The sequence below is a fragment of the Neolamprologus brichardi genome, chromosome 3 (assembly GCF_056152115.1).
Source record: "Neolamprologus brichardi isolate AB-2024 chromosome 3, ASM5615211v1, whole genome shotgun sequence".
NCBI lineage: Eukaryota > Metazoa > Chordata > Actinopteri > Cichliformes > Cichlidae > Neolamprologus > Neolamprologus brichardi.
The window spans coordinates 37,192,656-37,205,969 of NC_142106.1; the positions used below are offsets into that span (position 1 = coordinate 37,192,656).

Genomic DNA, 13,314 nt, shown 5'->3' on the forward strand with positions numbered 1-13,314 from the left:
CAGTGCATTTCTACATGTACCAGATGTGGCTGTTTGCTTGTGCACTTAAGTCAGGATCAGTATTGCTGTCACTCTGACTCTCTCCCTCCCCGCTTCTTTTCTCGTTTCTCACGCACTCCCTTCACTCCCTCTACAGAGTGACATTTATTAATTAAATATGGTGTACTGCCGCAGGATGTGCTTCCCTTTCCACTATCTCCAGACACTAATAATTACATTGGCATTTAGCTCCGTGATAAGCCGACCCTATGGCCTTTACGAAATGTTCCCCGGGCCCAGATACTGAGGAGAATATGGACTGATGTGATGCTATATATCGATCCATCTGCCCGTCTTTTATCTTAAGAAAAGAGGAACTGTTCATTAACATGATTAAAGAATCTTACAACACCTTTTTTTTCTCCCTATGATTAAAGCTTGAAATCAGGCTTTGCTGGAAATATGCCTGGTGTGATTGCGTGCATAGGTGGGCTGATGATGACAAGTTAGCACAGAAGAGAAATGCAATATTTCTGATGTAAAGAAAATACTTTTCTATAGCCTTAAAGTTTGAAGGTTATTTTTTTCATCGTGCAGTATAGACTTTAGGTCTTCAATTAAAAATTCTTTTCATAATGAATATGGTTATTTTTGTTTTGGTCAATGTGAAGTGTTAGCAGGTAGAAAAAGGTCATGGAGACCATGCAACAAATACGTTGTCCTTTCTAATGCTCTCTGCCCTTAGAGGAGGGAGAAACAATTAATCGTGCAGGGTTGCCTCCTAGCCAATTGTCCTAGCATCTGTATTAGTTTTAGGCTATAATATTGATCTAATTTATGTCAGAGCATTTTTATGTTAAAGTGGAATTTGGATAATTCAGATAGCTAATGCTAACAATGTGCTCTACAGTAGTTTGCAAAACTAGCTAAATTTAGCTTTTTAACAGCCAAGGGTGCTAAAATGAGCCACTAGCAAATACATTTAGTTAGCATTGCTATTGGGCGGAAGGCTTTTATTTCATCTCTGGTGAGCACAGTTTCTAAATTGTGATTCAGATAGATTCAACATATATGTCCAGTTTTGCTTGAAAACAGCATATATCCTGTTCTTAGCTGACAGGCATCTGGTGTGGTCTTCTGCTGCCATAGCCCATCTGCTTCATTGTTTGTTGTGGATTCAGAGGCGCTCTTCTGTATATATATATACTGTGATATTACATTATTGATCAATACTTCAGTTTTAAATAGGGATGGGTACCGGTATGGTTCTGACATAAACGGTAGTAACCAGACCGAAAAGCAGCGCACATTTCGGTGCTTTTTTTCCCTGAGATGTCATACACTTTGGATTCTAGCCAATCATTTTACCTTTGCAAGCGTAGTAGGCGGGCCCAGGTACGTACGTTCTGCAAACTCAGCAGCCTGCAACAAGTGCTTTAAGGTGATACTGTGCAAAGGAGGTAACACCTCGAATCTGATGAAACACCTGGCGACGTATAGCATTTTGTGCGCCGCATTTGATAGCTTGCTGCGAGACCTCCGGGCACATCTACTGCGGGTGTGGTGCCTGTTGTCGGACTCGGAGTTAGCAACATCCCCCAAGAACCCGAAGAGTAGAGTCCTGGCCCCTAGCCCTGCCAGTGTAGCAGAAATGATGACGGATGATGATGGCAGCAGCAGCCGTTCTTCTCTGCGTGAGTAGCTTAATGTTGTTCATGTGTAATTTACGTTGAGTAGGCTAACCACGTTATTACATTAATGCATGTAAGGTGAACTAGCAAACACAGTCGTAGTTACATGCTGCTGTCTTCTTGTTTGATGGCAGATACTCCCTTCACCCTGGCCAAAAAGGCTAAAATGACCAAAGAAAAAGAGGGAAACAGCTAAACATGAGAGGTTTTTAGACAAAGTTTGTGTTTTTTCCATTGATTAAGCACTGCTTCCAGCCCAGAGTGATACCATATATGCCCTATAGCTGCAGAAAAGGCTAACATTGTTATCTTTTTTACAAAAAAACAGTTGAACATGAGAGGTTTTTGGACCAATTTTGTGTTCTCCATTCTTTAAGCACCGGTTCGAGCACCGTTTAAGCACCGGCACTGTTTCAAAAGTACCGGTTTGGTACTGGTATCGGATAAAATCTAAACGATACCCATCCCTAGTTTTAAAGTTGAGTATTTGAATCGTCTGTAATGTCTAAAAGGAGATATATATAGGAGAGATTTTTTTAAACCAAATTGCAGTCAATAACAGTCAGATACTGAAAACTCTCGGGTTAATTGACTAAATTACAAATCAATGATTAACTTAGCACCATTTTTTAACCCAAACAATCAGGACTGTTAACTGGAAATGAAATAAATCTAAAATAGTTAGTCAGTGTAAAGAAGAAACTTTGCTTTGCACTATTTTATCCCTCAATTTAACTGTTCCAAGCTGAACCTACAGAAGTCTGATAACATTAAATTCAAGATCAACAGTTTGAATAAGCAAAGACATGACTGGAATGAACACAGAACTGTACTACATCAGTATGTCTCTAAAATATCATGCCTCACAGAAGTTAGTCAAAAAGCTTTAGAGTATTAAGTTTGATTATCCTTTACCTAATTACTGTGCCTCAGGTGGTCTAATCAGCCTGGCACATTGCAGGATTATTATATGGCTTATCAGCTTCAGCTGTATCAATTGATGCTTAAGTAACAATTACTGTAAACAAGCATTTAGTTTTTAAAAAGCTCCCCTGAACTAGTTACATTTTAATAAGCTGTCAACAAATAGGCTGCCGTCTCTTCCCACAGTTGACTGCTATCACTCTCCCTTGATTCCCTTTCCATTTTCTTGGATTAACAGAGAGGATCATGCAGTGAATTTTGAAAATTAAATAAAGAAATTCAGCCTGATATTGCCAAATTATTCATATTTGTGACTTATTTTCAACTTATCTTCCACACAACTGTGTTATTTCTCAAAAGGCGAGGCAATAACTTTTTCACAGTGTAGAATTTCCTTTTTTCTCCCCCCTCTGCTGGGGTAGAATAATAGCGTAATTTCACAGAGCAGTGCGATGCAATCACTCAAGGTTTGCCTGAATAATCTCTGATCACCAAATTAACTTTGAATCCAGACTTACTTGTTCCAGTATGGTCAGAGCTGATTATTTCCGGGGAAGGTTTCAGTGAAACCCATCTGGGCTTCAGATTGAACGGCGAGACGGGAGGGGGGGTGCCCCCCTACACTGCAGTAACGGCTGAGATGACCGGTGTTTTCGATGCCTCGGGCAATTTGCTGCTCACTACTTTATTCCACGTTCATGCTCATCTCTGTCGAATGGGATCACCAGCAATTATTCATAACGCCTGTAGTAACCAAAACAGAAAGTTGCATTTCGAGTGTCAAGAAGAAAGTACCCAAAAGGACAAGGAGCCCAAACAACTGACATGTATATAAGAGCCAACAGCAGGGATGTCAAATATAAGGCTCAGGGGCTAGGATTGGCCCAGCAAAGAATCCAATCTGGCCTGCTGTGTGGCTTTGGAAAATTTGAAGTGATAAATAAAAATTTAAATGACTGAAAAGTTCCTGTTCTTTAGAATCTATTGTAGAAATGTCTGTTTTTGTTATTGTTTTGTACAAAAAAAACATTTTCTGTGAATTAACAAGAGCCTTCTGTTTTATAGTGACATCACAGTCTGTGCAATGAGCGATCAGGATTGTTTTTCTGTAATTTTACGTATTTATTGATTTTTTTACAGTTAAAGCCAAAAGAGTCATGCTGACAGATGTTGTTCATTTACTCCGGCACGATCTCATCATCTTGTATAAAAACTGTGACGTCCCGTTGAAATTGCACTTCTTAAATCTTATATTAACTCTGAGATTAAATGTGTGGTTAATCTTCCTTATGATCGAAAGGGGGAATTTCACTCGTCCAACCCACTTGAGATCAAAGTGATCTGTTATGTGGCCCATGATGTAAAATTAGTTTGACGTCCCTGACATAGATTTTGGACTTTTAACTGTGTTTTCACAGGTTTAGGGAGCTCTCCCATTGCCATTCATACTGCATCAAAGTAATGAAGTAATAGATTAAATTACAGAAAAGTTCCTGTTTTTTCACTGTCTGCTGTAGAATTTTCAGATTCTCTCAATATATATAAAAAAAGAAACAAAAAGTCATATTTCACACATTTATTTGTTTGTGTGGACAGATTTCTTTCATTTGCTGGAACTGCACTTCTTAATCTTATATTAATATATATCAGGGATTTTAAATGTGTAGTTAAACTTCTATAGAGGAGTTTCACCAGTCTGCCCCATTTAAGATCAAAGTGGGCTGTTTGTGGCCCACGTCATAAAAAGAGTTTGTCACCCACGGGTCTACAGTGTGTCTCTCTTATTGAGGATATTTTAGAAGCAGTTTGATGTACATAACTAGTGCGCAGACACCGAGAGCTTCCGCTTACATACTTGACAAGCTGTTAGCGAGTTAAAGAGACAAACCCTGACATTCTTCCCCTGCTCCAAAGTCCCCACATCGTGCACTCAGCTAAACATGAACTCAGCCTGCATTTCTTTAAAAGCCTGCGGTTGTGGCCACGAAGCTGTTTTCATTCTGCAGACAGGGTGACCATCTTAGCTCAAGTCGCCCTCAGTGCTCTTTTAAACTCCAGCTTGCAGCCAAACTTCAGATGTGTCTTTTCTTGTCAGACTTTCTGCCCTTCACTGTATATGTGTGTGATTCAAAAAAAAAAAGTGTCTGTACACTCTTGTCACTTTGTGCTGCATTGGGAATTTCATTAAAAGTGGGCCTAAATATATATATATATGCTGTCACAAACACTGCCGTGCCTATCTGACATCTGCGATCACAAAAAAGAAAAAGCAAACAGCACAATGCAGCTGTGTGCTACACGTCACATTTAATTGACACTGCTTTTAAAACGATGGCTCCGAAGCAAGGATGTCTCATTTTGTTACATACCTGTTGCCCGACTCCCCGCCTCCCCCGCCTGCGTCTCTGGTGGCAAGGGCTAAAAACACGCGAAAAGGAATCGAGGATGTACAGTCTGAGAAAAGAGAAAGAGGGGTTGGTCCTCTTAGAAGGCTGAGAAATCTCTAGAGCTCTCTCACTGCCTTGAGCTGTGTTTTTTTAGATTCAAAGCAAACCCACGTTGCATGCTGCACCTGCGCACTTGCCTTTGGGTAAATGAGGACACTGTTTTCCGTGACTGATAAAAGTTTGATGATCAAACACAGTTTTTTAATGATAATTAAAACATTAAGTGGTATTGCTTACTGCTGAAAGTTTCACCATGCTAACTGTGGAAGCTGGTGTGGTGCCTAACTTGTAAGTACTGCTTTGTCTGAACAACGTGCTGTGTCTGTGTATTTGTTGCCGGGTACCCGACTGAGCAAAGGATAAAAGCCTAAATGAAGGGAGAGGGACTCGTACATGAGGCAAATAAACAAAAGTAGCTGCAGCTTTATTACCTGTGTGACTTTCTACTCATGCATGTGTACAATCCTCTATGCCTTATACGGACTAATACGGCGTGGGAGTGGTAATATTTTCAGTTGTGTGGGTTCATGGTAATGGATGTCTCATCTTTTTGTTTGTGCTCTTTTCACATATTTGCAAGGTGATACATTTCATAACTTTGACTAGAAACCCAATATTCTCTTGCCAGGTAGATATAAATGGTATTTGTAGAACTGTGCTTCTGGGACTGGCTGGATCTATCAAATAACATAGCAAAGTATGTAACCATGTTATTTGAGCTCTTTTCTCTTGTAAGGCAATATCTTTGCATACTGATTCATCAGCCCGTGTGTTCGTTTGACTATATGAAGTGTGGAGCTTATTTCTCAGAACTGTTGCCGAATTTTCACATAACCATGAATCTTACATTTCTTTGTGCAGCTGTATTTGGTGGAAGGAAATGTAATGGGCGTCTCGCTATTACGTTTCAAGGTTACTCTGTCGTGATGACTAATGGAAAGGTGTTGAAGTGGAAAGATACTTTCCCTGAATTTGATTACGCGCTACGACGTGATGGCATATAGAGCGCGGATAAATGTTATGTGCATTCCTACTTTGATGCAATCATGGGGCTCATAAGTTGTTACTGGGAGCTACTGATGGCCTAGACGCCACTCTTTGAGAACCCTGGATCCAGATGTTTCTACACGTGAACTTCTGAAAATGTCGAGACTCTCAGGTCAGAATATTCTACCTCACTTGTAGGTCATACCTGTGTAGGAGAGAGGTCAGAGAACACATTGTTTGACACAGTCCTGGAGAGTGAGAGGACGTCTGAGGATTGGAGAAGCAGTGTACTAGTACTGAGTTTAAAGAACAGGGGGGGATGTGCAGAGCTGTAGGAACTACAAAGAGATAAAGCTGATGAACCTTACCATGAAGATACGGGAAAGATTGTTGAAGCTAGGTTGCGAAAGAGGTCACGATCAGTGAGAAAGAGCACTAAAGGTGATGTTTGCTTTGAGAGAGTTGATGGAAAAGTATAGAAATGGTCAGAAGGAGCTGAGCTCTAGAGAAAACATATGATCGAGTGCCAAGAGAGGAACTGTGGTACTGCGTGAGGAGGTCACGAGTGGCAGAGAGGTATGTGAGGGTATTGCAGGACAGGAGTATGAGGACAGGAGTCCTCATACTCCTGTCCTGTCCTCTAAGAGTGACAGACAGGAGTCTCTGTGGACTATTATGTTTGCAGATTGCATTGTGATCTGTAGTGATAGTAGGAAGCAGGTGAAAGAGAGCCTGTAGAGGTGGAGGTATGCTCCGGAGATAAGAGGAATGAAAGTCAGTAGAAATGAGACAGAACGTGTGTGTTCATGAGAGGGAGACAGGTGTAACAGTGGTTGAGTTTAATTACCTAGGGTCAACCATCCAAAGCAATGTACTGCGCACAAGAGAGGTGATGAAGAGAGGTACGCAGGGTGGAGATGAGTGTCAAGGATGATTTATGACAGAAGGATAGCAGGATAAAAGGCAAGATTTACAAGTTGGTTGTGAGACCTGATGTCACGTGTGGTTTGGAGACGGAGGCACCGACAGAAAGACAAGAGGCCGAACTGAAGGTGTTCAGATTTTTATTGGGAGCAAGCAGAATGGACAAGATTAGAAATGAGTACATTAGAGGGACAGTTTAGGCCAAGCAGTTTGGGGAAAAGGTTAGAGAAGCAACGCTGAGATGGACATGTGCAGAAGAGGGATAGTGGATATATTGAACAAAGGATGTGAAGCTGCCAGGCAGGAGGAAAAGAGGAAGACCTCAGAGGAGGTGACGGAGGACACGCCGAGAGTTGGTGTGACAGAGGAGGATGCTGAGGAAAAGGTGAGATGGAGGAAGATGATCTGCTGTGGTTACCTTTAAAGAGATTAGCTGAAAGAAGAAGTAGAAGAAGACATGTTGCACATGATAGGAAATTTTTCTTTTCAACTGTGTTTAGTTCAGACAGGAGTCCCACCTCGACCACCTAGTGTGTGGACATAATTTTTCCTGTAAGAGGCAGGAAAAATGATGTCCCCACACTTGTCTAATTGTGTGCTGTGAATAATCTGACTGCTACCCGTGCTATTCTTACACGTGCATACCTGGAGATTTTGTACCAGGGATCTGGTAGCAGGTGCACCCCCTCCTACATGCTTTGCAGGAAACGCTTTCACGTAGATCAAATATAGTGTTTCCTGTGGTGAAAATGCCTCTGTAGAAGATCATTACCTGGTATGTGCCAAGAGAGGGCAACTTCTGAAAATGGCAAAAGTCAGGCACTTGTGTTCCTGCACGTGTACACTTTGTCAGTGCATCTGTTTGTCGTGGTTAATATGATGAGGTAACTGACAATATGAATATTATTGAAGCCAAAAAGTTGAGAGAAAAAAAAGACTTGCCAGGTTTCCTTTTCTTACACAATACTAATGTCTAGACAGCCCGATGCAGTTCTTACAAGAACCATTAACTAAAACCTTAACTAACTAACTAAGCTGTCAAGGCAAGGTTACTGTATGTTGTTTCAGCGAAGGACGGCTTCAGTTGAGCGCGTGGACAATTCTGTACTCTGCATAGAGGCCACCCGGAGCATCAGAAAGCCTCTACAGCACCAGACAAAGCTCAAAATTCAGCTCATTTCCTCCATAACAAACACATTTCAGTTTTCGCTCTGAAAACACCACCCAAGTGAGCTTTATGCCATTCACGTGTCCAGCGTGATTCACAGCCACCTGCCTTCCGTTCCACGAGTCCAGATCCGCAGTTGTGTTTATTAGCTTAGCTTAATTGTGCATAGCATCTAAAGGTCAGCGCCTGCTGTGATACATTGCTGCCAAAATGGCTTCCAGGGGACACTGTTTCAGATGAATAAACACTGAAAGCTGTACCAACTTCTCTGTCACCATCCTTTACCTCCCAATGTGCAGTGGCATCACATTCAGCTGTTTTCGGGGCCTGCACAAGGTCTTGTGACTGATGGGCACCCACTGGTATGCACCGCCTCACTGACTTCCATTTCGGCAGGCAAAAGGCAGCAGATTAATTCCCTTGTCAATTTTTTCCCCCCACCTTATTTTATTTATTTATTTCTGCAGGAGTCTATGTTTATTGAGATAGGAGGAAGGATGCGTTTGTCCTCCAGTGAATTAAAACATGCAGTCTATATCTGTATAACTACAGCCTTCCTCATGATGAATGGTATTTGACTTCTATGAGTAGTAAACTTCTTCCATTTGGCTGTAAAAGCTGATTTAATGAGAGGGTGACTTGAATAGATAAGCAGATATGGCAGCGGGGATTATTGGGAGGTGAGCTGAATGGGAGATGGATGATGTGCAGTTTATTATCAGTTATGTAAGGCACTTTTTATAAGCCTATACCTGTGGGGCCACCAGGCACACTGCACAACAGATGCAAGATTACCAGCTTGTGTGCAACCTGAGGTCTGTCAGAATGCATATGTGCTTTAGGGGGAGATGTGCATATTTGCGGTGCCCGTCATATTGAATTTTTTTTTTATTTATTAGGAACTTCATATACTGAGTGCTGGTAATGTGGGCTGTTTTCAACTAATTTATATGATACGGCTGCACATTGAATGTCTTTGTAAAGCTGTTTTCGGGTGCTCAGACTCATGTTTGTCACGCTTTGATTCGCCTTTTTGATTTTCCTCTTACTCCCAGGCTTTGTTGGACAGAGGTCACAGGATGGATCTCTCCAAGTTTCAGAGCACACTCTGGGACGTCCTGACGAGAGGCGACACTGTCAAAGTAAGAGCTCTTTTTTAATTCTATCAGCCATCTTTTTCTATCTTTCTTAATATATATATTTGACCTTTTTATTGTGTATATTACGTCTCAGTTACACTAAAACTCAGCGGACTATATCTTTTTGGATGTGTTGTATATGTGTTGAACTTCACATAGACAGATTCAACAAGGTGCTGGAAACATTCCTCAGGTTTTTTGTCCATGTTGTCATGATAGCATCGCACAGTAGCTGCACATCTATTGGACTTAAACCTGGTGACTGTGGAGGTAATTTGAGTACAGTGAACTCGTGTTCAGGAAACCAGTTTGAGATGATCTGAGCTTTGTGGCATTGTTTTTCATTCTGTCGGAAGCAGCCAACAGAAGATGGATCCACTGTGGTCGTAAAGGGACACATTCAGCAACACTCAGGTGGACTGTGGGGTTTAAATAATGCTCAGTTGGTACTAAGGGTACTAAGGTCTTCCAAGAAAACATCCCCCTACAGCGTTAAACTACCAACACCAGCCCGAACTGTTACAAGGGAGGATGGATCCATGCTTTTATGTTGTTTAGATGAAATTCTGACACTACCACCTGAATTTTGCAGCAGAAATTGAGACTCTTCTTACCAGATTACATTTTTTGTTCTATTTTCTAATTTTGGTGAGCATGTACAAACTGTAGCCTCAGTTTCCTGTCCTTAGCCAAGTGTGGTCTCGTGCTGCTGTAGCCCATCTGCGTCAAGGTATGACCTGTTCAGAGATTCTCTTCTGCATACCTTGGCTATGTGGTTATTTGTCACTTGACTGACTGTTGCCTTCCTATCAGCTCACAGGAACAAGGAGGACTCTAGAAATTCTCCTCCAGTACCCCTAAAACCCTGTAAAACTAATGGCACACAGCTCAGCTCCTCAGTTATGTTTATTTAAAGGGGACAGCGCACATTAATTAACATAAGCACTTAAATTTGTCATGTGAATACACCAGATTTGGTCACACAGACAGGTTTAATCCTTGTTAACTAATGTTGGTGCTTTTAAATCATACAGTAGACATGGGATTTTATACTTGTGCTAATGTGCTGATGTTATCATTCAGATGAATCATTATGGTGCCGAATGATGCCCTAACAGAGCTCCCAACTTAAGCTGTAAAGCCTTAACCTTGCTTTATTCCTGTATCAGTCCGGCCTCTTGTCACAACCTCAACCTCTTGTTGTGTGTCTTTACAGAAGTCCAATTCCAGCCTGACATAAAGGCATTGCAATAGTTTCTCCTAGTTTAGGACAAAACTGTCAAGGATGCAAAATAGTGTGAGTCACCTTTTAAGGTTCACCAAAGTAGTCGGACAGGGTACATTTACTCTGCCTCTTGTAGAGAAACCAGCGAACGCTGAGATTCCCCTGAAATTTACCGACTAATAAATGATGCATGACCGAGCCCTGACATCTGTCACTGGGCCCTCCCTTTATCTACCTACTGTGGACTGCAAACTTCTCAAGCCTTTCTGTCTGTCCCATTTTTGCTCTTCTCCACACCCAAAACCCATTTCTACCGGCAAATTAAAAAACATTTTCCTACATTAACCGCATACTGTACACGTACACAGAAAAACAAAAGCATTATCTCCAGTGGCTGTGTGCAATAACCTCCAAGAAAAATGTGGAGACAAGAGAAAAAGCCCAGAAGATAATCAGAAAATGAGGAAAAATGGTGTTCCTTTAACCAAAATGTGTAAAAGCTTGATTACTCCAGAGTTATAAATGCAGCTGTCACAACACAAATTACCTCATAACTACTTCCTTTTTGAGTCAGTGCACATCCACAGTCAATAAATTGCCAGTGTATTTCTTTTCGGAGCGCAGGTTTATAGGCCGCATGTTTTCATCAGCAAGTTAAAGCCTAAAAGAAAATGTCCGCTCCTCTCCATCTCCTAAACCGAGGACGCGGAGAATACCAGATACCATCCTTTCATTTCCTTTCCTCAGATAAAAAGATGAAGGGGGGATGATGGGGGACGAAAGTGAGGCATATCGCTGGGCAGTGGTGATTGAGTCCCTTCACTAAGCCACAGCGAAGATCTGCTCAAATAACCCACTCCACCGATAAGAAGGTAGTCATTTCCATAGACCCCCCCCCCCAAAAAAAAAAAAAAAAACAAACCCAAAAAACAGTGGGGTTCAGATTAGATGTCACCATCCGCCTGGCTTATCTCGGTGTTGCGCCATCACAGAATATGAATTATAAGGCAAACCCCTGCCTCGCCGCTTTTCATTAGAACACCATTGAAACACATACAGACTGAAAATGGATTCATTTTATTTGCACGATTATTGCTAGCAGAAAAGTTGATGTGCCATAAAAGTTACCAGAACAGCCTTTTATTTTACCCCTGTAACAATTATCTGAATGTTAAAATAATCCAGTGGGTTGACTCTATTATCATTGCTGACAAAAGAAGGAATTCCATGGCTGATAACAAATGAATACATTTTTTATGCCAGCTAGGTGCGGTAAAGCTTTATATGATGAAGCACTTTACTGAACAGCGAATAAACAACCCTGTCGCTCTGACAAAGCATTCGTCTTTGTACACGTTATGCTTACTGAGACTGATGGTCATGTAGACGAGATTCACTTGGTGCACAGGAAGCATTGAATTCCCAACTTCCCAACTTTGCGGTTCTATACCGTGGACGTGGAATGGCTGTAATATATGTGAGCTCCCATTCAATCAGTTTTGAGTCTATCTACAGTGGGGCAAAAAAGTATTTAGTCAGCCACCGATTGTGCAAGTTCCCCCACTTAAAATGATGACAGAGGTCAGTAATTTGCACCAGAGGTACACTTCAACTGTGAGAGACAGAATGTGAAAAAAAAATCCATGAATTCACATGGTAGGATTTGTAAAGAATTTATTCGTAAATCAGGGTGGAAAATAAGTATTTGGTCAATAACAAAAATACAACTCAATACTTTGTAACATAACCTTTGTTGGCAATAACAGAGGTCAAACGTTTACTATAGGTCTTTACCAGGTTTGCACACACAGTAGCTGGTATTTTGGCCCATTCCTCCATGCAGATCTTCTCAAGAGCAGTGATGTTTTGGGGCTGTCGCCGAGCAACACGGACTTTTAACTCCCGCCACAGATTTTCTATGGGGTTGAGGTCTGGAGACTGGCAGCGGAACACGTCTGGCACTGCGGGATTTGATTCCCTGCCGTTGTAGTGTGTTACTGATGGTGACCTTTGTTACTTTGGTCCCAGCTCTCTGCAGGTCATTGACCAGGTCCCCCCGTGTGGTTCTGGGATCTTTGCTCACCGTTCTCATGATCATTTTGACCCCACGGGATGAGATCTTGCGTGGAGCCCCAGATCGAGGGAGATTATCAGTGGTCTTGTATGTCTTCCATTTTCTGATGATTGCTCCCACAGTTGATTTTTTCACACCAAGCTGCTTGCCTATTGTAGATTCACTCTTCCCAGTCTGGTGCAGGTCTACAATTCTTTTCCTGGTGTCCTTCGAAAGCTCTTTGGTCTTGGCCATGGCGGAGTTTGGAGTCTGACTGGTTGAGGCTGTGGACAGGTGTCTTTTATACAGATGATGAGGTCAAACAGGTGCCATTCATACAGGTAACGAGTCGGGGACAGAAAAGCTTCTTACAGAAGACGTTACAGGTCTGTGAGAGCCAGGGATTTTCCTTGTTTGAGGTGACCAAATACTTATTTTCCACCCTGATTTACGAATAAATTCTTTACAAATCCTACCATGTGAATTCATGGATTTTTTTTTTCACATTCTGTCTCTCACAGTTGAAGTGTACCTCTGGTGCAAATTACTGACCTCTGTCATCATTTTAAGTGGGGGAACTTGCACAATCGGTGGCTGACTAAATACTTTTTTGCCCCACTGTATTTGTTTACTGTTCATTGTTTCTTTGGATCGCCATTAGCTTCAAACAAAACAAACCATGGCGCATCAGTATAACCAGAATAGGCAAAAACGAGCCGAACGTAAAGACCAGCTAAGCTAAGAGTGAAAAGGTTTCCTACTTCTTATACCTGCTTC

At 41.7% G+C, this 13,314-nt stretch overlaps 1 protein-coding gene across 1 annotated transcript in view; it reads left to right on the top strand.

Annotated features, from left to right (window-relative positions):
- Positions 1-13,314, top strand: part of LOC102789464 (glucosidase 2 subunit beta-like) — a 164,705-nt gene that overhangs the window by 49,322 nt on the left and 102,069 nt on the right. Inside the window, exon 9 of the mRNA XM_087837323.1 lies at positions 9,176-9,262. Coding sequence (XP_087693449.1) covers positions 9,176-9,262 — 87 coding nt within the window. The remainder of the gene's footprint in view (positions 1-9,175; positions 9,263-13,314) is intronic.